A 27,121-nucleotide genomic window follows, 5' to 3' on the forward strand; every position below is an offset into this window, starting at 1 on the left:
TTCCCAAAGCCTTTGAAGTTTTGTCCAGTTTTGCATAACCATGCTTAATAATATTTTATCTCATGTAGCCTCTAATCAAATGCAGCCTTACATTCAAGTGAACTAAAATGTAATGAAATATTTATTGTGTTAAAGGAAAGTAATTCTTCTTTTATTTAAGGAAATGAAAATATGTGCAGTCTGACCATGATTGCACTGTTCTGCACTGTTCGCCATTCTGTCAGTATCGTTTTGGTGAACACTCCTTTTAACAGCTAATGGTACTGTCCAAATTGAAAGATGGACAAGTTCATTATAGAAATTTAGCATGGTAATGGTTAAGAGTTGTAATTACCTCCTCTGAAAACGTTTGTAGCTGATCTTTTGAGTAGATATACTGCCATATTCTTTCCATATCATTCCAGTCTTTTACAATACCATGTTCCATAGGATAACGGATTGTCAACAAACCCCTATGCTCCTGGAACAAAAAACATTGTTTAAAACCATGTCATTTTTATATGTCTTAAAGCCAAATCATTTTTTAAAGTTTAAAAATACTTTTTATTTGTCAAAAGCAAAACTCTGATGATTAACATTCATAAACTCCTACACACAAATTAAACCACTCTCAAAAATTTGTACCTGAATAAAAGTGTTCCTACATGTATCTACTGAAAACTAGAAAATGCTTTTGTAAAAAAGCGCATGTCTCCCCCAATGCAAAGTCCTATAGGCAAGAAGTCAATAGGGGTCAGGAGCGAAAGTCAAAGAGACACTGATGGTTGGCTGCAATAGGGATCATCTACTTGGCATGTCCAGTCATCCCGCTAAATTTCAACACTCGTGGCCTAGTGGTTCTCAAGTCACTGTTCAGGCTCCTGTGACCTTGACCTTTGATCAAGTGACCTCAAAATAAATAGGGGTTATCTACTCTGCATGTCCAATCATCCTATTAAGTTTCAACATTGTAGGTCAAGTGGTTCTCAAGTTATTTCCAAAAAATGATTTTACATGAACAGGCCACTGTGACCTTGACCTTTAATAGACTGACCCCAAAATCAATAGGGATCGTCTACTCTGCATGTTCAATCATCCTATAAAGTTTCAACATTCTGGGTCAAGTGGTTCTCAAGTTATTGATCGGAACTGGTTATCAATGTTCAGGCCCCTGTGGCCTTGACCTTTAACAGAGTGACCCTAAAATCATTAGGGTTCATCTACTCTGCATGACCAATCATCCTATGAAGTTTCATAATTCTGGGTCAAGTGGTTCTCAAGTTACAGACCGGAAATGGTTTTCAATGTTCGGGCCCCTGTGACCGTGACCTTTCTCAGAGTGACCCCAAAATAGTTAGGGGTCATCTACTCTTTATGACCAATCATCCTATGAAGTTTCAACATTCTGGGTCAAGTGGTTCTCAAGTTACTGACTGGAAATGGTTTTCAATGTTCAGGCCCCTGTGACCTTGACCTTTAATGGAGTGACCCCAAAATCGATAGGGGTCATCTACTTTGCATGTATAATCATTCTATGAAATTTCAACATTCTGGGTCAAGTGGTTCTTTAGTTATTGATCAGAAATGGTTTTCAATGTTCAGGCCCCTGTGACCTTGACCTTTGACGGAGTGATCCCATAATCAATAAGGGTCATCTACTCTTTATGACCAATCATCCTATCAAGTTTCAACATTCTGGGTCAGGTGGTTCTCTAGTTATTGATTGGAAATGGTTTTCAATTTTCAGGCCCCTGTGACCTTGACCTTTGATGGAGTGACCCCAAAATCAATAGGGGTCATCTACTCTTCATGAACAATCATCCTATGAAGTTTCAACATTCTGGGTCAAGTGGTTCTCTAGTTATTGATTGGAAATGGTTTTCAATGTTCAGGCCCCTGTGACCTTGACCTTTGACAGAGTGACCCCAAAATCAATAGGGGTCATCTACTCTTCATGACCAATCATCCTATGAAGTTTCAACATTCTGGGTCAAGTGGTTCTCTAGTTATTGATTGGAAATGGTTTTCAATGTTCAGGCCCCTGTGACCTTGACCTTTGATGGAGTGACCCCAAAATCAATAGGGGTCATCTACTCTTCATGACCAATCATCCTATGAAGTTTCAACATTCTGGGTCAAGTGGTTCTCTAGTTATTGATTGGAAATGGTTTTCAATGTTCAGGCCCCTGTGACCTTGACCTTTGACAGAGTGACCCCAAAATCAATAGGGGTCATCTACTCTTCATGACCAATCATCCTATGAAGCATCAACATTCTGGGTCAAGTGGTTCTCTAGTTATTGATCGGAAATGGTTTTCAATGTTCAGGCCCCTGTGACCTTGACCTTTGCCGGAGTGACCCCAAAATCAATAGGGGTCATCTACTCTTCATGATCAATCATCCTATGAAGTTTCAACATTCTGGGTCAAGTGGTTCTCTAGTTATTGATCGGAAATGGTTTTCAATGTTCAGGCCCCTGTGACCTTGACCTTTGATGGAGTGACCCCAAAAACAATAGGGGTCGTCTACTCCAGCAGCCCTACAACCCTATGAAGTTTGAAGGTTCTAGGTCAAATGGTTCTCCAGTTATTGCTCGGAAATGAAGTGTGACGTACGGACGGACGGACAGGGCAAAAACAATATGTCTTCTGGGGGAGACATAATTAGTCTCAGTACAGGGATTGTTGTCATATAAATTGCCAAATATATTGGAATTAAAAAAAAATTTGGATAATCCTAGACTCATACACTCAGTTACAAGAAATATACATGAAATGCTCATAAAATAAATATAATGTAATCACACATGCTATAAATTTGCATACCAATGGCTGTAAACTTAAAAATACAGACTAAGTTCTTTATAAAAAAGTGAACTGTCATGCTGGACACACAATTGTGTTACCAGTAACATAGTTTTTGCTGTATCCCTGTGTTTTTGATGTAAAACATATAAGAGAAACAAGAGGACCATGATTGGTCCTGAATCGCTCACCTATCCCCACATGACCCAGTGTTGAACTGAGTATGAAGTCGTTATTTCTATTATTTGACACAGTGACCTAGTTTTTGAGCACATGTGACCTAGATATCATCAAGATAAAAAATTCTGACCAATTTTCATGAAGATCCATTGAAAAATATGACCTCTAGAGAGGTCACAAGGTTTTTCTATTATTTGACCTAATGACCTAGTTTTTGAAGGCACGTGACCCACTTTTGAAGACCTAGATATCATCAAGGTGAACATTCTCACCAATTTTCATGAAGATCTCATGAAAAATATGACCTCTAGAGAGGTCACAAGGTTTTTCTATTTTTCAACCTACTGACCTAGTTTTTGACCGCACATGACCCAGTTATGAACTTGACCTAGGTATCATCAAGCTGAACATTCTCACCAATTTTTATATAGATCCATTGAGAAATATGGCCTCTAGAGACGTCACAAGGTTTTTCTATTTTTAGACCTACTGACCTAGTTTTTGAACGCACGTGACCCAGTTTCGAACTTGACCTAGATATCATCAAGATGAACATTCAGACCAATTTTCATGAAGATCTCTTGAAAAATATGGCCTGTAGAGAGGTCACAAGGTTTTTCTACTTTTAGATCTACTGACCTAGTTATTGACCGCACGTGACCCAGTTTCGAACTTGACCTAGATATCATCAAGGCGAACATTCTGACTAATTTTCATAAAGATCCCATGAAAAATATGGCCTCTAGAGAGGTCACAAAGTTTTTCTATTTTCAGACCTACTGACCTAGTTTTTGACCGCATGTGACCCAGTTTCAAACTTGACCTAGATATCATCAAGGTGAACATTCTGACCAATTTTCATGAAGATCTCTTGAGAAATATGGCCTCTAGAGAGGTCACAAGGTTTTTCTATTTTTCGACCTACTGACCTAGTTTTTGACCCCACGTGACCCAGTTTCGAACTTGACCTAGATATCATCAAGGTGAACATTCTGACCAATTTTCATGAAAATCCATTGAGAAATATGGCCTCTAGAGAGGTCACAAGGTTTTTCTATTTTTAGACCTACTGACCTAGTTTTTGACCCCACGTGACCCAGTTTCGAACTTGACCTAGATATCATCAAGATGAACATTCTGACCAATTTTCATGAAGATCTCATGAAAAATATGGCCTCTAGAGAGGTCACAAAGTTTTTCTATTTTTAGACCTACTGACCTAGTTTTTGACCGCATGTGACCCAGTTTCGAACTTGACCTAGATATCATCAAGATGAACATTCTGACCAACTTTCATAAAGATCCCATGAAAAATGTGACCTCTAGAGTGGTCACAAGCAAAAGTTTACGCACGGACGGACGGACGGACGACGGACGCCACGCGATCACAAAAGCTCACCTTGTCACTTTGTGACAGGTGAGCTAAAAATTGGTCAAAATAATTCCTTATACATGTAACATAGATTCCCTTATAAATTAGATTTACTTATAACTGAGTTCACTATAAGCGAATTTTACAATACATCAGTCATCTTAAACATTTTGTCTCCTCAGTACATATCTACTATAAAAGTCCAACGTGTACATGTATTCAGCAGCCAGTGAATGGAGCAACATAAACTCATTACTAGTCACTTCAGACAGGTGACTGCTTAAGACAAGTTGAAATTGGAACAAAAAGTGAACTTGGGAAGCAAGCTGACTGGCTGCTTAGGACAAGTGGTTGCTTTATACACATGGCCGCTAAGTCATGTTCATAGATATAGCAGTATTGCACTATGGCAACAATCTGTATTATTCAAATTCTATTTCATTTGTTTTTAATTTTCAACTCATTCCAATTTACCTCAGCATCTGGTCCCAGGAATATATCTCCCTCCAATGCCCCTGCCATGACACGTACATGTTTGGGCCTTCCAATACTGTAACAAACAACATGTCTTTGATGTAAAAAATGCATTTATGGGGAACAGTATGGTCTTTGAGGAGCCATTATAATTAAAACAGCTACAAGTGTCAAGATTGCCCTATGTGACTCAAATGACCTTATTATGTTTAAATATATGGACGGTATAATTAATATCCATCAAAGCTCAAATAGGTTTGTTCACATAAAGAAGAAAGCACTATCAGAATCTTTCATTGATTGTAGGTGCAAATGGGAATACCCTGTAGTAATCAAGCCAAACTGGGTATTTTGACTATTTTCACTTTAGTACATCAAAGCTCCTTTGTCACATATAGTGTGCACTGAATATACTGTGGAATCATTAATATATGTGGGGGACCAATTGTGGATAGTTTTACACTTTGTTAAAAGAGTCAGTCTGTCAAATTAAATCCAAATGAAAAAGTAAATTTCCCATTTATTTTTTATGATCAAAGGTCAAAATCAACAAATCTATATCTCCAGGAAATAGCACTGCCAGTTTTGACCAAAACCAAAAAATGTGTGCCTACCAAATAAAATGATTACACAGTGTATTTTATTGTGAAAGAAACTACTTACAAATTTGGAAAGTGGTGCTTAGGAACTTGATCTCCAGCAAAACCAGCTTTAATTATACCAGACCCCTGAAATTATATACAATTTTACGTTAAACATATAATGTGTATATATCTATCACAAGTATTCCTGTATCAACAGAAATATTGACATTTCGAATGTATGACAAAAAGCAATTGTTCTTATTAAGTTCTAAAACAGCAAAAAAAAGCTTGTGAACTACTCCATGATTATTAATTAACAGATGTAGAGATTGCTTTTCAAAAAATGCATGTCTCCACATACCGCTTCATTTAAAGGCAAGAAAAAATGGATGCAATGTCCGAGGATAGCATAATGACACGTGGTGGAAGAAAGACAAATATAAATGTTAAGCTGTATGTTTGTGGTAAGAGTTAATACTTTCACTATCTTTTTCAGTAGTGGTCCGATTTTAAGGCTTGAGGATGAAAGGCTTGAGGATGGCTATCATATAAAATCAAAATTTTGTCAGGAATTCCTTGCCCGTTATTCAATTTCCCTTTTCTATTTTCCCCTAAGAGTTACTAGAAAAGGGAAACTGAATAACGGGCAAGGAATTCCTGACAAAATGTTAATTTTATATGATAGCCATCCTCAAGCCTTTCATAACACTGAAAGAATTTTTAAAATCGGACCACTACTGAAAAAGATAGTGAAAGAGATGTAGTCCGGACAAACTATCTTAATTATGGGCCATATTCTATCAAATCAATGGGAAAATGCTGATGATATGCAAAACTTGTCTTGGTACTGAATCTTCCAACAAAGTTAGGCTGAAATCCTACCAATAGCTTCCAAGAACTTCTGTGATAGTTGGACAGACAGACAGCAAAAATCAATATTTCCTCTATATTGCCATCTATGCCTTAGTTATGCAATGCATCCTCCAAAAAAACTAATTAAAATGTGTGTTACTGTTACATATAGTAGCTAAAATGAAAGTCAAAAAGTAAAAATCTGGTCAAGATTTAGCGAATAATCAAAGACCAAAAAAAAGATGATGACTCACAAACTTGTCTTCTTTATAATACCATAATTATGTAATTTCTGCAACACAGGCCAATTATTTGTACGTATTTCAGCTGCAGATTTCCTCTGTGCTATTTCTATCGCAGATTTTATTTATCAGTTATAAATATAAACAGTTTCAGAACAACTTTTCTGCTATTTGCTTTCTAAAAATGTCTGCTGATTGCTAATTATATATTAAGGTATTACTCCATGTAACACAATTGTGTGATATAAAAATTGATGAGATCTTAAATCTAAGCTGTGGACTTAGTTGTTTTTATGAAATTCCAGTGATATTCATTCTCTTTGCATTTAGCCTCTTCAAAAGCTGTTCACCTAAAGCAATTCTAAAGGTTAAAAATTCTAGCAGTGGAACTAACTGTACTTGAAGATAATGCGGAAAAAAATAAAATCTAATACACTCAATGCAGTCCAGGACAAGGAACTGTAGGTAGCAAAAGAGCAAAAGAAGATGTATACAGGGATTTCTAATTTACTTAGTTATTATGCAGAAAACACTGAAAGGCGTTTCACTTGGGAAGGACAAAATGCTTCATACTATAATGATTATTTGATTTATTTCCCATCAGATAGGCAGTGCCTTAGTATGTGTCATTCATTTTACGAAAATATCAATGTCATAGGAAAACACTAAAGCCACAGTACTGAACAAGCAGTTTCAGTCAGTCTTCATTCCTAAATCTCCAGAGACTTCCCTCACTCTGTAAAATGAAATTGCAAGACATGTCTGTTAATCAAAATGGTAATTTCATCTCTGACATGCCGGATATTAATGTTAGCTCAAATGGGATTGAGAAACTTCTCAATAACCTAAATCCCCATAAGGCTAGTGGCCTAGATCAATTAAAACCCATCATACTTAAATCTTTATCTAAAGAAGTTGCCCCAATCTTAAAGGTTTTATTCCAGAAATTCCTTGATGAGGGATCCCTACCATCCCAGTGGGAGTCAGGTAATGTTGCCCCTGTTTACCGCGAACTACAGGCCTATTTCTCTAACATATGATCTGTGCAAAGTATCGGAACACATTGTTTCCTCTTCAATTGTAAAACATTTTACCAGCCACAGTATCCTCTACGACTTACAACATGGGTTTCGTGAAAAAAGGTCATGTGTCACTCAACTAGTAATGTTAGTTAATGACCTGGTTAATGCAGTCTATGATAAGAAACAAGTTGATCTCATACTACTAGATTTCAGTAAGGCTTTTGATAAGGTCAGCCATGAGAAAGTCTTACTGAAGATGCACAATTATGGAGTCAGAGGTCAAACTCTCAAGTGTATTAAAGGTTTCATTGATAACCGTATCCAATCAGTTGTCCTGAACGGCACTAGTTCGATGCCATCCCAGTCGCATCCGGTGTTCCCGGGGTCCGTCCTTAGTCCCCTGCTCTTTTTAGCTTATATAAATGACCTCTCACAAAATATTAACTCCGTCTCTTTGCAGATGATACAGCAGTCTATCTCACACTGTCATCTGCAAATGAATCAGTTAGCCTCCAAAATGACCTCAAAATGTTAGAAGAGTGTGAGTTGGAGATAGCTTAATATGGAATTTAACCCCTCCAAATGTCAAACTATCCACATCACAAGAAGGAAACATCCTATTTCCCACCCAGTAATACCTCCATGGAGTCCTACTTGAATCAGTCACCTCGGCCAAATACCTTGGCATGGATATATCAAATAATCTTTCATGGGATGCCCACATCAATAGGTCAACAAAGAAAGCAAATCAAATGTTAGGGTTTCTGCGCAGAAACATCAAGCCGATGATCAAGGTCAAATCTGAACCCATTAAGTCCATGGCTTACCAGATGCTCGTTAGACCCCAGCTGGAATATGGCTCTGAAGTATTGTCACCCTACACCCAAACCCTCATAGACCAGATAGAGGCTGTCCAGAGAGGGGCAGCTCGCTGGATCAAGGCTGACTACCTTCAAACCTCCTGTGTAACAGACATGTTACAATCCCATAAACTTCGACGCCTTGATCTCAGATGTATTGATAACTAGAAGACTTTCCCTTATGAACTAAGTCCACCATGAATTAGTTGCCATGCCAAAGAAGGTTTTAAGTTCCCTTCACTCTCCCAACACGTCACTTCCATTCCCTCAGTTACAAGATATCCAGGGCAACTACAGATTACTTAAAGGTAGTGGCTACGATTACAGTACCGTAATCCTAGCCTCCGGTTCTAGGATTACGGGAGTTCCGTATTCCTAGACAACTCTTTGAGAATAGGCTAGGATTACGGAAGTATTTAAGAGGCATCAAATTTATGTTAGGACATACATAAATGACATTGTAAACTTACTCATTTCACTTAATTTCACTAAATATTTCGTGCTATCGATCGGCCGTTTAGGTTAGTATAATCTTAATGGCAGTGGGCGGAAATATAGAATTAGCTATGTTTCGTATATACCTGCATTTTTTTTCATCAAGTCACCACAAATGGTCTTTAATAACATAAAATATGGTTATAAATCATAAAATTCAAGTTTAGAATTTTTTTTTAAATATAACTTGGACACTCATATTTCTAATATATTTCCGCGCGCCGCCATTAAGATTATACTAACCCAAAACGGCGGATAGAAAACACGAAATAAGGCAGGCATGAAAAATTAAGTGAAATAAGTAAGTTTCCAACATCATTTATGCGTGTCCTAACATATACTTTATGCCCCTTAAAATACTTCCGTAATCCTAGCCTATCCTCATAGGGTTGTCTAGGAATACGGAACTTCCGTAATCCTAGAACCGGAGGCTAGGATTACGGTACCGTAATCGTAGCCACTGCCTTACTTAAAAGTATTCTTTCTTCCCCAGAACACTGTATCACTGGAATTATCTCCCTCCTGCTGCTGTCCACCTCCCAACCCCTGAGCAGTTCAATGAAGCCATTTGCTGTATTGATCATGTCTCACCTTAAACTTCCTGATACTGATAGCTGCTTTTAATCTTTTACTTTTAACCAAGCTATTTTTCTTTGCTTTTAACTATCTTTTTTTTACAGTTCAGTCTTTTAAAGGTCTTTGTGGTTTGACGTGCCACATGTCTACGTCCCTGTGAGGGGTTTGACATTAATGGAAGATTGATAGATAGTCACTGAAACTAAAGCCATCATTAAAATTTTTATAGATATTATGTACATTTCAAGAAAATTATGGACTCTGTTTCAACTACAATGATGCAAAGAGCATAGTTGTAACAATAGATGTATATCCCATTATCATACATAGATCATTCTACATAATTGCAGAAAATGTATTGAAGGGCGTATCAAATTCGAATTTTCGTTTATACAAATTGACAGCTGCTGCTGCTGGAAAAATCAAAGAAAACCGATCATGACTCATTCGTTATATTTTTCAATGATTTTGCGATATATGCAGTATTGTAGCAATATCAACCGAGCTTACATTGTCTATGACAACAGGCTGATTTGCAATCACATCATATGAATCCATCGAATTCTCTAAAATACTTAAAAATCATAAATTTTGTCTAATTTGTCCCCAACCGGAAATCACTTTTTAACCGGAAGTAGCATTGATAATTTTCTATGTTAAAAACCTTTTACTTACCGTTCTTTGATACCGGGTTGCAAGAAAAAAAATGGTTTTGAAAATACTCTAAGCTTATGGTGTTAAAAAGAGTAATGTTCCGGAATATTTAGAAAGTGAACCGCCATCATTTTGTTTATGTATTGTTTGTTCGAAAACTTTCACCTTTTGATTTTCATTAAACTGGGGACTTGATGATTTTTAAAAAAAAAAAAAATAATGTTAGAAGTCCCTAATAATGAATAAATTAATATCATTTACAGCAATAATAAGAAAATCGGGAATAAATCTCAGCGAGTCGCCACTTTTATACCTTGCCACTCAAAATTTTAAATGTGAAATATTCGGCAGATAATACTTAGTACAAAGGACCCACATTGGAATAAGCTGAAAAATTTTAATGGGTTATCCTGGGCTATATATTTGTCTCTAAACTTATTAACTTATTAATTAGCTCCATTTCCTATAATGTAACATTTGTATCATGTGACCTTTGTGATAATTACCTGTGATATCTTGTGATTACTATGACATGTACATTCACGAATTTGCCTTGCCTTGCCTTGCCTTGTGCACAGAATAAGCCGTTAGATTATGTGTAATTTTGATTTACTTAAAACAGGCATATGTAAAATACTAAATTTAGTATTTTACATGTGCCTGTTTTCAGTAAATCAAAATGTTGATCTACAATACAAATAATATTGTCAAAAGCAGTACACATTTTATCCAAAAAGAGTAAGCAAAGCTTTTTTGAATATATGATTTTGTAATATTGTTTTATAAATAGTTAATGCGTCAAAATCAATCTGGAGCTATGCATTAAATGAATGTACGTGATAACTTTAACCTTGAAAATATTTACGAGCAACTAAAATGTTTGATGGAAAAATAAGGACCCTTGTTTAGTAGACGTGACCTTAACTAAATCAAAAATATTTTGTAATACTATTAACTTCAGCAACACCAGTGCTTGTCAGTATCTACAAAAATTTCATTATGAGGTGAAAAACGTTTGATGAAAATAGATTTAATTGATAAGATTTGTGGCTGGATTTTTTTAAGTAACCTGTTTACTATATCTTTCCACTATGTACAGTTTCTTCTTGTTTCTGACCTACTTTGCAATGCATGGCTCTGATCGTGTTTGCTGCACACTGTGCTTCCGGGAGATTTGCCCTAACATTTTATCTTATAAATCTATATAAATATATCTATCTATCTGATGACCAGTTAAATTCCTATGGACGCCACTCTACGCTACTTCAGCTGACTGAAGACATGATAACTTTACTTGATGAACACAAATATCTCAAAGCCACACTAATGGGCCTTTAAAAAGATCGACATGGCATATTTATCTTAAAGCTAAAATCAAACGGTCTCTCCGTGGTGCATAATTTAAATCCGATGCATAGTTAACTATCACAAGGAAACAAAGTATACACTTAAACAATGCAATAAACACTTGCTCATGTGCTTTTGTAGGTGTTCCACAAGGTTTAGTACTAGCCCATAACGCTCTATGAAATGACACCTTCTACTTTGTACACAGATCTATCCTATAAAACTATGCAGAAGATGATATCATTGCCTTTCGCAAATAAAACCCCGGAGACTGTAATGAACACATTACAAGACAAATGTATCAGTTACTGCCACATCCTCCGCCACTTCTGCAGTAAGTCAAACACTGAAACAATAAATATCTACAGTACAGAGCTTAAAAATTGTATTGTATTAGCAAAAATGTAAAAACATACCAGCACTATTTAAAGCTTGGAAGACTCAGAACGATCACAATGCAGCCACGGCCTTTCCCACAGAGAATCTATATAATAAGTTTTCTTTAAAAACAATTCTTTATATTACAAAATTTATATATGTTTCTTTTAAGGTAACAGACCACCTGACTGACTGACATCTTATAAGGAACTTTTCCAACACAATAATTATATATTTGTTAAATTTTTTCGTCTATTTGTGAATAGTAGGTGCAGTAAAAAATGGTGTTCTATAAATAAAAATAAATAAGGTTTGAATTGGTCGTTTGTTATATGATGCAAAAAAAAGTCTTGAATAAGTGACCTTGAACCGTAACCATAATAGACTGTTACATTTTCAAACAAACAACAAAGTTATGTTTATAGACTGCAGAAGAAAAATGCGTTGTACGGAACGATACCGGCCTTACAAAATTTAGTCATGACAAAAAATTCAAGCGTCCCCAGCAACCAAATTCAGCATGATCGTTTTTGTTGATATTTGATATCAGTTTTCGTTTTAAAGAAGTTCTTTTACAATCTTCGGTAAAGGCCTTAAACTATTTTGTTACACATTGTTACCAAATACGTCGTTTCAGTCTCATTACTCTTAATGCGTGTCTGTAGATTCGTTTTAATCATCTGTGTCCCTCAGACGCTTTTGGATGGACAAATGCCGACCAAAGAAGATTTTATTGGTGATTAACACAAAATTTACTGGTGACAGTTGAATAAAACTATATTTTTGATACCTTTGGAATATGTTATCAAGGTAAATAAGCCAGATAGGTCTGTCAGATTTTGCTTCAATGATAAATGACGATTTCCTGTATCCAATAGTCCAGCCGTCTACTCCTTACATTCTCCGTCAAAATCTGGAGACAAACCTCAGATTTATTTCTTTTATTTATCTTGTGAGCATGTGGACTCATAATTACCACTGGGAATGGATTCAGTCAATCAATGTTTGCCAGTATTTGGTACACCAATTTGAAAATTTAAACCTTTATCTTATAGCAAAATACTTGGTTGCAGTGAACTAAGACCACACTTCATGACTCACGGCAGATTTTGATTGGTTCGCAAAGATGTGTCACAATTAAAACATCATTGATTGGCTGGATCATTTTTCCTGTAAAATTGTGTCAAATGTGCCAGAGGTTCAACTAGGGAACCATGGTAAACCTCTGATACGAGAATGAGTAATGGTAACGTTGGTTCAAGAGGTCCTGTAATTGGACACCTTGCCAGTGTTCCTGAGTTACTGGATGGCTAAAATGCAGGCTAGGCATCAGGTTACAGGAGGGCTTGACACTTCATTTCCAGAAAAAGCATGTCCAGTCTTAAGGATTACAGATAAAAAACATCAGGTTTTCTCTAGGGTGAAGGATGTAAATCAGAAGATAAATTACTTGCACTATTTGTTTAGATCCAGATATTTTTGTTTCATCAAGGACAGCTTGATGGATTTTCATCAAACTTGAACTGTAGCATTATTTTAAGTCCTCTTCCAGTTTTTAGCTAACCTGAGCACATAGTGCTCAAGATGAGTTATTTTGATCACCCTGTGTCCTGCAGCCATTGTCGTTCAACGTTCATAAGGTGGTCTGGTGGTAACACGCTTGACTTTCAATCCAGAGGTCCGGGGTTCGAATCCCGGTCCAGGCACTGGAAATTTCTGAGATGATTTTGAGTGTCTCCCACCTAACTAGAGGCCTGTACTGGTTCTTCCCAGGAAATATGGTTTCGCGTGTATTGGTGCTGTACTCCGGGCACGTTAAAGAACCAGACTGTCTATTCGAAAAGAGCTAGGCTAAGTTAGCCGGACACGTCTGTATCTGAAAAGTTCTCTCTGTCTGTTCTTGGGGCTTTTTCTGCAGTTGCTGTAAAGTGCCTTTGAACGTTTTTATCATGAAAAGGGTGCTTTATAAATCTAATATAATAATAATAATGATGACTGTCATCCGTCATCAATAATATGACTGTTAACACCCTAGAGGTCACAATTTTGACTAAATCTTAATGAAACTTGGTCAGAATGTTACCCTCAATAAAACCATGACCCAGTTTGTTACTGGGTCAAAAGCTAGGTCATTAGGTCAACTAATAGGAAAACCTTGTTAACACCCTATTAAGGCCATATTTTCTACCTCATCTTCATAAAAGTGTCAGAATGTTTGCCTCTGAACTCTAGTTCAAGTTTGAAACTGGGTTGCCTGAGTTCCTAAACTAGGTCACTACGGTCAAATCATAGAGAAACCTTGTTAACACTGTAGAAGCCACATTTTCCATTTGATCTTCATAAAACTTTGTCAGAATTGTCTCTGTAAATTCTATTAATTGAAACTGATTATCTGAGGTAAAAAACTAGTTCACTAGGCCAAATCTTAGAAAAACTTTGTTAGCATTCTAGAGGTCACATTTTCCATATTTTCCATTTAATCCTTAGGCCTACCTACCCTCTTTTTTTACCCCTACCTTAAACTTTTTATTGGGGATAATTTTCCGCCTTTTGATTTTTAAAAAACATTTCCATTTCATTTTAAACCTTTCACGTCATTTCGCTGAAATACGCGATTCTGATTGGTTGACAGTTATATCAAAGATGGCAGCTCCTGTGTTGCCGGCTTCATCAGTTTTGGGGCTTCGATTTTTTGCATTATAAAATTGTTCCAGATCACAAAATAGTTTATGACATATTTCACCAGTATCATGATTTACCTGGCAGCTCTACATCATCAAAGAATTTCAAGGCCTAAAAAAAAAACAACCTACTTACCCTCTTTTTTTTTGACAGGAGACTGGAAACGGACCTATTTTTTATGGCCTTATTAAAAATTGTCAGAATATTTGTCTTCATGAAATATAGGCCAAGTTCAAAATTGGGTTGTCTTAGATCTTAAGCTAGGTCACTAGGTCAAGTCATAGGAAAACTTTGTTAACACTCTTAAGAGACCACATTTTCTGCTTGATCTTTTCATAAGACTTTGTCGAATGTTTTTCTCTATGAAATTAAGGGTAAGTTCAAAACTGGGTTATCTGACTTCTTAAACTAGGTCAAACCTTGCTAACACTCTAGAGACAACATTGTTGACTTGACCTCCCAGTTATGATCAGAAATTGATTGTTGGGAGTATCCCCGTAGATGTAGATCTTAGTAAAACATTGTCAGAATGTTTGTCTAGTGCTTTGAAATCTGTTTTAGTTCAAAACTGGTTTACCAGAGTTCAAAAATTAGGCCAATTGGTTAAATTATAGAAAAACCTTGTAAACACACTATAGCCACCACATTTTTCAATTGATCTTCATAAAAATGTCAGAATGTTTATCTCTATGACATATGGGTCAAGTTTAGAATTGGATTGTCTAGGTCAAACACTAGATTGCTATATTAAACTATAGAAAGACATTGTTAACACCCAAAAGGTCACATTTTCTACCTGATTTTCTTTAGACTTGGTTGGAATGTTTGTCTGTTTAAAATCTGTAACTTGGTTGCTTTGGAAAAAAGTAGGTCAATGGGTCAATTCAGAGAAAAACTTGTTAACACTTAAAAATTTAGAGGCTGTGCATTTTTTCAACTTGGTGATCATAAATCTTTGTCTGAATGTTTGTCTGTATAAAATCTAGGTCAAGGTCATAATGGGTTCCTGTGGTAAAAAACCTATACATAAAACTTGGTCAAAATATTTTTCGCTGTGAAATCTAGGCCAAATAAGATACCAGGTTACTGGAGTAAGAATTAGTTCAGGTGAGCAGTACAGGGCCCTCTGTGTTTTTTAACTTCAAGGGGCCGCTAGAGCTAGAATTAAAAGTACATTTAAATGACTGCTTCTCATGAGCAGTGTGATGGTTCTTTATTAACCATGGTCTGTAGCATAACTATAACATCCTTTTTGCAATTTAGTCAAATCGGGCTACTTGGGCTCTTTAGGGGGCTCTTTATCTAAAACTAGAAACGTTTAAAAGACGTCTTCTCATGAATCGCTTGATGGATCTTCATCAGACTTGGTTTTTAGTGTTAGTAGATGCTAGTCTCCCAATTTTGTTCAAAAGGAGGCAATTTGCTGTCGCTAGAATTAGAAATACATTTAATTGACTTCTTCTCATGAATCGCTGGATGGATTTTCATGAAACTTGGTCTGTAGGATTATTATGAGGACCGCCTCAAAATTTATTGATGTGGGTGAAACCAGTCACCTTTAAGGGGCTGCAAGAGATAAAAATAGGAATACCTTTAAACGACTTCTTCTCATGAGCCACTTGATGGATCTTTATCAAACTGAGACTTTAGCATTATTATAAGGCCCTCTCCCAACTTTGTTCAAATGCAGGCACTCTGCCCCTTATAAAGGGCCACTTTGTCTAAAAGTAGAAATATCTTTAAAACTCTTCTTCGCATGAACCACTTGGTGGATCTTCATCAAACATGGTCTGTAGCATCATTTTATGGTCCTCTCCCAAATTTATTCAAAAGGGGACAAGGGACCTGTAGAGCTGTAAATAGAAAAACATTTAAAAGTCTCTTTCATCAACTGCTTCATGGATATTCATAAAACTTGGTCTGTAAGATAATAGTAAGGTCCTCTAAAGGATATGTTCAAATGATGGCACTTGGTCTCTTTTAGCGGCTGCTAGTTTATACTAAACACACTTGTTATGATTCATGATATATAGTGTCCTGCATATATTCAAGGTCAAACAGTCTAGGTCATATGAGTGACTTAGGGCCCTCTTGTTAAATGGTCACCATCTTCGACTTATAAGTTTGAAGGAAATGAATTAAGATTTTCATGTTTCATGAGACCCAATTCTTATACTACTTAACTCTGAAGAACATAAGTACCAGTAGCTCTTTCTGGCAGTCAAAAAACCCATCCAGATTGTACTTTCTTGTGGTTTTATTTCTAGAGTAGTTATGCTCTGTGAGGTCTGTCTGACTTTTAAGAAGTAAAATTTGATTGGCAAATCCATGAATTATGTATATTTTTATGTATTTAGAATTAGAATCTGCTTTCCAGTCATTCTGTTCAACAGTCAGAACAACTGCAACGCAGTCTTAAGGAATGATCTCCCTGATGTCACATGGGCATAGACAAACAGCGGAGTGTTATCGTACAGTAACTTTTGGAACCTTTCCTTTGGTAGTTCATACACAATAAACGTCATAATTTTCAATGGAGAAAAAAGGGAGAATGTAAACATTATGTCAAGAATGTGAATTTTAGTAATTGACATTAAAATATATTGTATCTTTAAAGAAATATTTTCAAATATTTCTGTTTCAGGGAATAGATGAGGTAGTCTCCAGTGATGATAACATGACAGAGGATGGATTTATTGGAGATAGAGAACTTGCTGAAGAAAGCTATAGCCAATGAGAGAGAATTACTTAATCTAAGTAACAGAAATATGACAATTTTACCAAGCAATATACACCAGTTGTGCAAAGTGAAGAAGTTGTTGTTGAACGATAACAAGTTAGTCATGCCACCATCGGAAGTGACTACCTTATCACAGTTAGAGGAGCTTACATTAGATAACAATAACTTTACAATGTTACCCTCGGGAATATCTAACTTAAAGAATCTAAGGTTTTTAAGTATTTGTCACAACCGTTTGAACATTTTGACACCAGAAATCGGTCACTTGACATCATTAACCCAGTTGTGGCTAGTTGAATGTGAATTTATAAATATTCCAGAAGAAATTGGTAATCTATCTAGTCTACAAACGCTGAGTTTGAGAGGAAATCGGCTAACATCATTACCGCCAACATTTGGTGATCTCAGGGTGTTAAGGTGGTGTTGTCTGGCTGAGAATATGTTAGACACACTTCCAAAACAATTTTCAAAACTTAAGTCATTGATTTATTTAGATTTAAGTAGAAACCGGTTCTCCTCAATACCGGAGTGCTTGACAGACTTGGTAGAGCTGGTTTCACTGCACATGACCGGGAATGAAGTGTCGTCAGTCAGTGATGATACACTCTTGGCTTTAGCAAAGCTTACAAAGTTTGATCTGCGGGATAATGCAATACAGGATAAACCAGAACACTGGAAGGTAAATAACACATTTAGGGACATCCTTTCAGAATGGAAGTACAGAATGTAACCAAGCAAAATAATAATTTGCAACAACCCTTTAGACCTCCTAGTACTGGCATATATCTGGAACTTTATTATATTAACCTTAAAGGAGTCCATTAATTATAATTTCATACGATGAGAAAACACAGCCGATTCACTGAGTCCTGAAGTAAGGGAAATTTTGGACGACCTCCACACAGCTTTTAAAGATTGCTGTTTTGGTAGTTAATGAAATTTTAAAACAGATAAAGTAAAACCACTTTCTTTTGGCTAGTCGCTGATGATAAAGATATGTCTGCTTTGTTACACATCTTTTATGCTTATTTGTATCATAATTCAATATTGTTACTTACTGGGTCAGTCCATGAAATTTAAAGTACAAGTGAAAAAAAAAATTTGTTGGTAGGATCTGGGGCTGAAGTTTGGCCCTAATCCGAGTGGCAAATAGATGTTTTTTCCCAATTTCAAAATTAAAATTTCAAAAATAAAAAAATTGTTTTCTGCCTTTCAGCCAAGAATGTACCCCTGAAATTTTGAAACAAGTAATCCGATAAATTAATTATTGTCAGATTTTTCTTAAAAGTTTTTATAAAAAAAAACAGCACTTTTTCTAGTTATTTCCAATTTGAATGTTTTACAGTATATTTTTCCCAATTAAGAAGACTCAAGCCCCATTCCCAAATCAGTGGAAAAAACATTAATACAAGTAAAACTACAACTTGTTATACTTTTTAAAGTTCATCTATCTACAATGATGACAATGTCCCAACAAAATAGCAATTTTTGTTGAAAAAATGAATTTCAGTGCAAATGAAAATTACTGATTCTACCATTTATAAGTTTAAATTTTTAATTTTTGTATTTTAATATCATATTGATACTGTTTGAAAATAGAAATACTTTGTTCATTACATATTTTTTTCTGTGTGTAGAGGTCATAATATTTTTTATATTTTGATATCATACTGACTGAAATATTTGAATGGTGTTTTTTCCCTGTATTACATTCTACTTAGTAAGGCAGAATTTGAAGGCATGTTTATATTATCATTCAATATCAAATTATTTTCATATTTTCAAATTGCCATTTTATTTCAGGGTTTGGATTACATTCTGGTTGGTAAGACAGGAATAGAAGGACTGTCAGAAGAATGTAATGGTCTGGATGTGCGAGGACATTTAAGGGGATTAGTTACTGATGACAATGATGATGAAGATGATGATGATGAGGAGGATGAGGATGATGAAGACGACAGTGATGAACATGATTCAGATGAAGGGAATGAAGCTGATAGCAATGTAGAAAATGGAACTGATAAAAATTTAGACAGTGAAAATAGAGATAGTAGCATAAAAGATTCCAAGAAGTCTTGACCTCAGGGATACATATAGTTCAAGATACACGGTTGGTTCAGGATCATTGCACCAAAAGTTGTTATTTGCTAGACTTGTGCTAAATTTTTATCATGTTACCAGTGTAATGATACTTAAGATGTTTATTCAGTCTATTTAAATTGTACATCTACTAATTATAAATGCTTTTCACATAATGCTGGTGGAAATACTGAATGATATGGGGTAAATTTTTATAACTATTTTGTTATAATGTAATGGATTTTTTTGCAAGAAAATAGTGATGGTCAGACCACTACATCTGTTATTAAAATAGAAATGTATGTGATACTGATTTGATCCTCTGAAGTGATACCTGTTGTGATATATTAGTATTTTTGTTGAAAATCTTAGTCAATACTTTTGGGTGTGATGTTGATAGTGTTGTAAATTCAGTATCAAACAATGGATTTATTGTAATTATGTTATTGAGTGGTAGCAAATTTATATTTTCTACTTTTATATACTTTTATTTATGACCACCTTCAAAGAAGACCGGTATAATGCTTCGCTCATGTTGTACCATTGGTAGACCAAGTTGATTCTGATCTAGGCATTCATTGTCTGTGGATGCAGATCTTAATAGGATGATTGTTAGTGGTCAGCTGGTGACCCCTGTTGTAACTGAAGAACAAAAATAACATTGACATAAAGACTGAAGTCTGTTTTTGAGTAATCACTGGAGAATGTTTGTAGCTGTGGCTCGAAAACTTCATAGGTCATTACATGACAATCTGCTGGTCTGACAGTAGTTCAAAGGTCAAGGTCACAGTTACACTGTAAAAACCAGAAAATGCTCTGGCTTAGAGGTCTGTAAATGACAGCCTCTTGCAGTAGAGGTCTGTAGATGACCACCTATTGCTTTAGAGTTCATAAGGTCTAAGGTTAGACCACAGTGACATTGGGAATAAAGATACTTCACAATGAATAAGTGGAGAACAGTTTTCGATATGGCAGTCAAACTGCATAAAATAATTACTAGTACTCTGTATCAATCCCTTTTGATTTGAGGGCAGTAAATAAAGGGTCATGAGCACGGCTGCTCCAGATGGATTTTGAAATGGCTCTGGTCTGTTACTGTTGAAGTATATAGGGTGATTTTCACTCGAAATAATATTTGATCGATTACCGAGGAACACTTTGGCCTACTGCTGTGGAGCTTCATAATGACATTTGACATCCATGCTGGTCGCAAACCCACTATGTTGGTTTTCTCATGGCACGGCTCACTTATCAAATTGCTTCTGACAATGTATCATGTTGGAGAGGCGCAGTGGGGGGGGGGGGGTATATATGATTTACAAATAGCTCTTGTTTTGCTTCATCTACTTAATTTATTATTGATATATTTAATTCTTTGAAATTGGTGCAGAAGTTGTATTTAATGTAAATTTTAATTTAGAAATGCTAAGAAAAGCAATGAAAGGAGCTTCTCTTATTCTTTCTTGTCAGTCATACTACCTAGCAAAGTACCCACATTTTCAGTTCATGGCAGACTTTTAAGAACATGTGAAATTAGGTTAACCATGTAAACTGACTATCAGTACTCCTTAAGACCAACCAGACTGAGAAAATTTTTTGTGTGCAGTATCATTGAAATGATGCAAGCAAGATTAAATTTCAGATAATTTTATTTTACTTACATGTATGTAGGGAAATGCAGCACATTTCAAGACATTTATGTAATGCAGAAATACAATCAGAATATGATTTTTACTTATTATATATATATAAATGTGATGAATCTGTATACAGTTCTAAGAGCTACCATATAATTTGGTGTTTCATGATATACACAAATAAATATGATAAAATCTTTTGGTGCTAAGAAAAAAACATTAGTATTTTTTAAAAATACATAATACAACAGTTCTGAATATTTGGAAGTAACAATTTAAATGATTCACAGATTCTCAAACAGAATTTTAAGTTCATCTGAGCACAAAGTGCTCACGGTGAACTATCGCGATTGTTCGGTGTCCATCATGTGTCTTCGTTGGCAACTTCACTGTTAATGCAATATTGGCCTATTCTTCATGAAACTTGTTCAGAATGTTACCTTTGATAATACCTCAAGCAAGTTTGAAACAGGGTCTGACATCTGGGATAAAAGATGAGGTTTGTTAATAATAAGAAAACATTGTTAATACTCTAGAGGCTATATTTTTCTACTTGGTCCTCATAAAACTTTGCCGCAATGTTTGTCTCTATGAAATCTAGGTCAAGTTCAAGTTACTTGAGGTCAAAAACTGGGTCAGTAGGTCAAATCATCGAAAAAGCTTGGCCACATTTCTATCAGATTTTCATAAATATATTTTAGAATACTTGTTTCAAGGAAATCTAGGTCAGTTTTACAGTTGGGGGTTATCTAAAATAAAGAGCTAGGTCACTAGAAACACCTTATTAATGCTCAGGAGGATACATTTTCTTCTCAATCTGTATAAAGGTTTGTCAGATTGTTCCTATCTATGAAACATAGATCAAGTTCAAAAATGGGTTAACTGAGGTTAAAGCTAGGTCAGATCATAGAAAAAACTTTTTTATCAGTCAGGAGGCCGCATTTTCTATCTGAGCTTCTTAAACATTTGTTGAAATATTTGTTTCAATGAAATTTATTACAAGTTTGAAACTTGATTATTTGAAGTAGAGACCTAGATCACTAGGTCAACTCATTGAAAAGTCTTGTTCATATGCTAGAGGCAACATTTGTACCTGATCTACATGTATTTGATTTAGTATGTCTGCCCTGTAAAATCTAGGCGAAGTTCAAAACGCAGTCACCTATAGTCAGAGACAAGGTCATTAAGTCAGATAATTTGACCGATTAAGGTAATTAGCTTAGAAATATTTTGACAAAAAGTCAATTTTAGCTGTGTCCTGCAATTTTGTAATTGTTTTAGATGGGCTAAGCACACACAACTAAAAAAAAACAACAAGAGGACCATGATGGTCCTGAATCGCTCACCTCTTCCCACATGACCCAGTTTTGAGTATGACATCGTTTTTTCTATTATTTGACATAGTGACCTAGTTTTTGAGCTCATGTGACCCAGTTTTGAACCTGACCTAGATATTATCAAGATAAAAATTCTGACCAATTTTCATGAAGATCCATTGAAAAATATGGTCTCTAGAGAGGTCACAAGGTTTTTCTATTATTTGACCTATTGACCTAGTTTTCAAAGGTACGTGACCCTGTTTTGAACTTTACCTAGATATCAAGGTGAACATTCTCACTAATTTTCATGAAGATCTCATGAAAAATATGGCCTCTAGAGAGGTCACAAGGTTTTTCTATTTTTATACCTACTGGCCTAGTTTTTGACCGTACGTGACCCAGTTTCGAAACTGACCTAGATATCATCAAGGTGAACATTCAGATCAATTTTCATGAAGATCTCATGAAAAATATGGCCTCTAGAGAGGTCAAAAGATTTTTCTAATTTTAGACCTACTGACATAGTTTTTGATCGCAGTTGACCCAGTTTCAAACCTGACCTAGATATCATCAAGATGAAAATTCAGACCAACTTTCATACAGATCCCATGAAAAGTATGGCCTCTAGAGAGGTCACAAGGTTTTTTTATTATTTGACCTACTGACCTAGTTTTTGACGGCACGTGACCCAGTTTCAAACTTGACCTAGATATCATCAAGGTGAAAATTCTGACCAATTTTCATGAAGATCCATTCAAGGGTATGGCCTCTAGAGAGGTCACAAGGTTTTTCTATTTCAAGACCTACTGACCTAGTTTTTGATCGCAGTTGACCCAGTTTCAAACTTGACCTATATATCATCAAGATAAACATTCAGACCAACTTTCATACAGATCCCATGAAAAATATGGCCTCTAGAGAAGTCACAACGTTTTTTCATTATTTGACCTACTGACCTACTTTTTGATGGCACGTGACCCACTTTCGAACTTGACTTAGATATCATCAAGATGAACATTCTGACCAACTTTTTATGGAGATCCATTCATAAGTATGGCCTCTAGAGAGGTCACAAGGTTTTTCTATTTTTAGACCTACTGACCTAGTTTTTGACCGCACATGACCCTGTTTCGAACTTGACCTAGATATCATCAAGATGAACATTCAGACCAACTTTCATATAGATCCCATGAAAAATATGGCCTTTAGAGAGGTCACAAGGTTTTTCTATTATTTGACCTACTGACCTAGTTTTTGACGGCACGTGACCCACTTTCGAACTTGACCTAGATATCATCAAGATGAACATTCAGACCAACTTTCATACAGATCCCATGAAAAATATGGCCTTTAGAGAGGTCACAAGGTTTTTCTATTATTTGACCTACTGACCTAGTTTTTGATGGCACATGACCCACTTTCAAACTTCACCTAGATATCATCAAGGGGAACATTCTGACCAATTTTCATGAAGATCTCATGAAATATATGGCCTCTAGAGAGGTCACAAGGTTTTTCTATTTTTAGACCTACTGACCTAGTTTTTGACCGCACGTGACCCAGTTTCGAACTTGACCTAGATATCATCAAGATGAACATTCAGACCAACTTTCATACAGATCCCATGAAAAATATGGCCTTTAGAGAGGTCACAAGGTTTTTCTATTATTTGACCTACTGACCTAGTTTTTGATGGCACGTGACCCACTTTCGAACTTGACCTAGATATCATCAAAATGAACATTCAGACCAACTTTCATACAGATCCCATGAAAAATATGGCCTCTAGAGAGGTCACAAGGTTTTTCTATTATTTGACCTACTGACCTAGTTTTTGACGGCACGTGACCCACTTTCGAACTTGACCTAGATATCATCAAGGTGAACATTCTGACCAATTTTCATGAAGATCTCATGAAATATATGGCCTCTAGAGAGGTCACAAGGTTTTTCTATTTTTAGACCTACTGACCTAGTTTTTGACCGCACGTGACCCAGTTTCGAACTTGACCTAGATATCATCAAGATGAACTTTCAGACCAACTTTCATACAGATCCCATGAAAAATATTGCCTTTAGAGAGGTCACAAGGTTTTTCTATTATTTGACCTACTGACCTAGTTTTTGATGGCACGTGACCCAGTTTCGAACTTGACCTAGATATCATCAAGGTGAACGTTCTGACCAATTTTCATGAAGATCTTGTGAAATATATGGCCTCTAGAGAGGTCACAAGGTTTTTCTATTTTTAGACCTACTGACCTAGTTTTTGACGGCACGTGACCCAGTTTCGAACTTGACCTAGATATCATCAAGGTGAACATTCTGACCAACTTTCATAAAGATCCCATGAAAAATGTGACCCCTAGAGTGGTCACAAGCAAAAGTTTACGGACTGATGCACGCACGCACGCACGCACGGACGGACGGACGGACGGACGACGGACGACGGACACCGCGCGATCACAAAAGCTCACCTTGTCACTTCGTGACAGGTGAGCTAAAAAACGTTCTTCAAGGTTGATCTGGGTCTGTTATAGGTTGGCTGATTTTCAAAATGTGTGCCCCCTCCCCAATCTGAAAATGCTTCCTACGTGCCTGTGTGATTGTCCTTTGTTAAACTTCTTAGATGAAATGGCCAGTAATTATCGGCAATTAGTATGACGCCTCCTGTCAGTTTTCTTGTTCACAGTTTTATCACACGTTAAAGAATATGGTCGATCTTTTATTGGTACCATTTTTAGCTTACCTGTCACGAAGTGACAAGGTGAGCTATCATTACCGCTTGATGTCTGTCGTGCGTAGTGCGTCGTCCGTCAACAATCTCTAAAAAAATCTTCTTGAAAACCACTGGGCAGAATTACACCAAACTTTACAGGAATGATCATTGGGTGGTCCCCTTTCAAAATTGTTCAAAGAATTGAATTCCATGCAGAACTCTGGTTGCCATGACAACCGAAAGGAAAAACTTTAAAAATCTTCTTGTCCAAAACCACAGGGCCTAGGGCTTTGATATCTGGTTTGTATCATCATCTAGTGGTCCTCTACCAAAATTGTTCAAATTATCCCCCTAAGGTCAAATATGGCTCTGCCCCGGGGGTCACATGGTTTATATAGACTTGTATAGGGAAAACTTTGAGAATCTTCTTGTACAAAACCACATGGCCTAGGGCTTTGATATTTAGTATGTAGCATCATCTAGTGGTCCTCTATCAAGATTGTTCAAATTATCCCCCTAGTGTCAAATATGGCCCCGCCCCGGTGGTCCCAAGTTTTACATAGACTTATATAGGAAAAACAGTTTAAAAATCTTCTTGTCTGAAACCACAACACTTAGACCTTTGATATTTGGTTTGTAGCATTGTCTTATGGTCCTCAACCAAAATTGTTCAAATTGTACCCCTTGGGTGAAAAGAGGCCCTGCCCTGGGGGTCCCAAGTTTTATATAGAGTTATATAGGAAAAAGCTTTAAAAATCTTCTTGTCTGAAACCATACGACCTAGGCTTATGATATTTGGTATGATGCATTGTCTAATAGTCCTCTACCAAAATTATACAAATTATGCCCCTGGGGTTAAAAGAGGCCCCGTCCTGGGGTCACTTAGTTATTATGTGAGTTATATAGGAAAAATACTTAAAAAATCATCTGATCCTATTTCCAAGACTGTTTAATTATAATTACCTGATGACCCCAAGTGATATGATGTCACTTGACTGTGACCTTGACCTACTGACCTACTTTCTTGTTTTTTAAGATACAGCCTTGAAATTTTGATGACGTACACAGTTTTGCACACAAATCGTAAAACTGAATTTTAATGACCATGAATGTGACCTACTGACTTTCTTAATATTTTATCATCAGTTTGACATTTGAAACATATTACTCATGAGCTCATATTACTCAGGTGAGCGATCCAGGGTCATCATGACCCTCTTGTTCATAATAGTATTAAATTTATATAAAACTAGAGCTATCACTGAAGGTGGTGAATGTACCACCTGCATGCACTCACACAGTACATTGCAATTTGATGCACACAATGTAACAAAAAACAAAATTAAATAACGCTGAGGAGTAAAGTTTGTAATTGAGTGGTCAGCCTTGGTGAAATGTGTATATTCACGGTAACAAAAAATCGCGGTGTTTAGATTTTGCGCTGTCAATGTTGACCGCGAATATAGCAAAAATTAAACCTTCGCGAATATAACCCGCTATACGGTAATTCAAAAACTTGATTCATTATGTCTCCCACAACACAGTGGTGTGGGAGACATATTGATTTACTCCTGTGTGTGTGTCTGTGTGTCTGTCACAAACCTTGTCTGCACTGTAAGTCGAACATTTCTCATCCGATCTTCACCAAACTTGAACAAAATGTGTTTGACCATAAGACCTCGGCCAAGTTCAATAACTAGCCAAATCCGCCTAGGCACTTTTGAATTATGCCCTTTGAATGACTGATTGGATCCAATCAGGCCATGATTGGATCCACTCGTCTACCCTATCCAGAGAAACAAGGTAGTTGTGGAAGACATGTGCTTTTCTCAAAAGCATCTCTAGTTTTCTACCTGATTTGAATAAAGCAGGGTCCAAATGTTTGTTTTAATGAAATATAGGGCATATTGTTAGATTCTAAGTTCACTGGCGTAACAACTAGATCAGGTGAGCTTTATAGGGCCATGTTGGCCCTCTTGTTTGGTGATTTCTTTCAGATTTTGCAAGAAGTTATGCTGTAACATTATTGTCAATCAAATGATTTCAAAATGGCCTATTTAAATGCCTGAAGGTGGTGGTATTGGCACAAAGCCTTAGCCTCGGGTTAATAGGATTGCTCTCAGACA

General features: G+C 36.2%; 2 protein-coding genes across 3 annotated transcripts in view; one reads left to right on the forward strand and one right to left on the reverse strand.

Annotated features, from left to right (window-relative positions):
- The window catches only part of LOC123546608 (alpha-centractin), a 29,559-nt gene extending 19,469 nt beyond the window's left edge, over positions 1-10,090 (reverse strand). The window contains exons 1-4 of the mRNA XM_045333034.2: positions 9,951-10,090; positions 5,473-5,537; positions 4,810-4,885; positions 335-460 (exon numbers count right to left, since the gene is read on the reverse strand). Of these exons, the coding sequence (XP_045188969.2) occupies positions 335-460; positions 4,810-4,885; positions 5,473-5,537; positions 9,951-9,998 (315 nt within the window). The 5' untranslated portion in view covers positions 9,999-10,090. The remainder of the gene's footprint in view (positions 1-334; positions 461-4,809; positions 4,886-5,472; positions 5,538-9,950) is intronic.
- Positions 10,091-12,304: 2,214 nt separating this feature from the next.
- Positions 12,305-20,606, forward strand: LOC123547781 (leucine-rich repeat protein soc-2-like). Of its 2 annotated transcripts, none has more exons than XM_045335036.2 (3): positions 12,305-12,403; positions 17,146-17,920; positions 19,045-20,606. In XM_045335036.2, exons 2-3 carry the CDS (start codon positions 17,189-17,191, stop codon positions 19,318-19,320), a joined length of 1,008 nt encoding a protein of 335 aa, XP_045190971.2. In that variant the 5' UTR covers positions 12,305-12,403; positions 17,146-17,188; the 3' UTR covers positions 19,321-20,606. The 2 variants fall into 2 exon arrangements, with proteins under 2 accessions (XP_045190971.2, XP_045190972.2); XM_045335037.2 differs by lacking the exon at positions 12,305-12,403 and adding an exon at positions 12,419-12,629.
- The last annotated feature ends 6,515 nt before the right edge of the window (positions 20,607-27,121 follow it).

Source organism: Mercenaria mercenaria, chromosome 9, assembly GCF_021730395.1.
Source record: "Mercenaria mercenaria strain notata chromosome 9, MADL_Memer_1, whole genome shotgun sequence".
In the NCBI taxonomy this organism is placed as follows: Eukaryota; Metazoa; Mollusca; class Bivalvia; order Venerida; family Veneridae; genus Mercenaria; species Mercenaria mercenaria.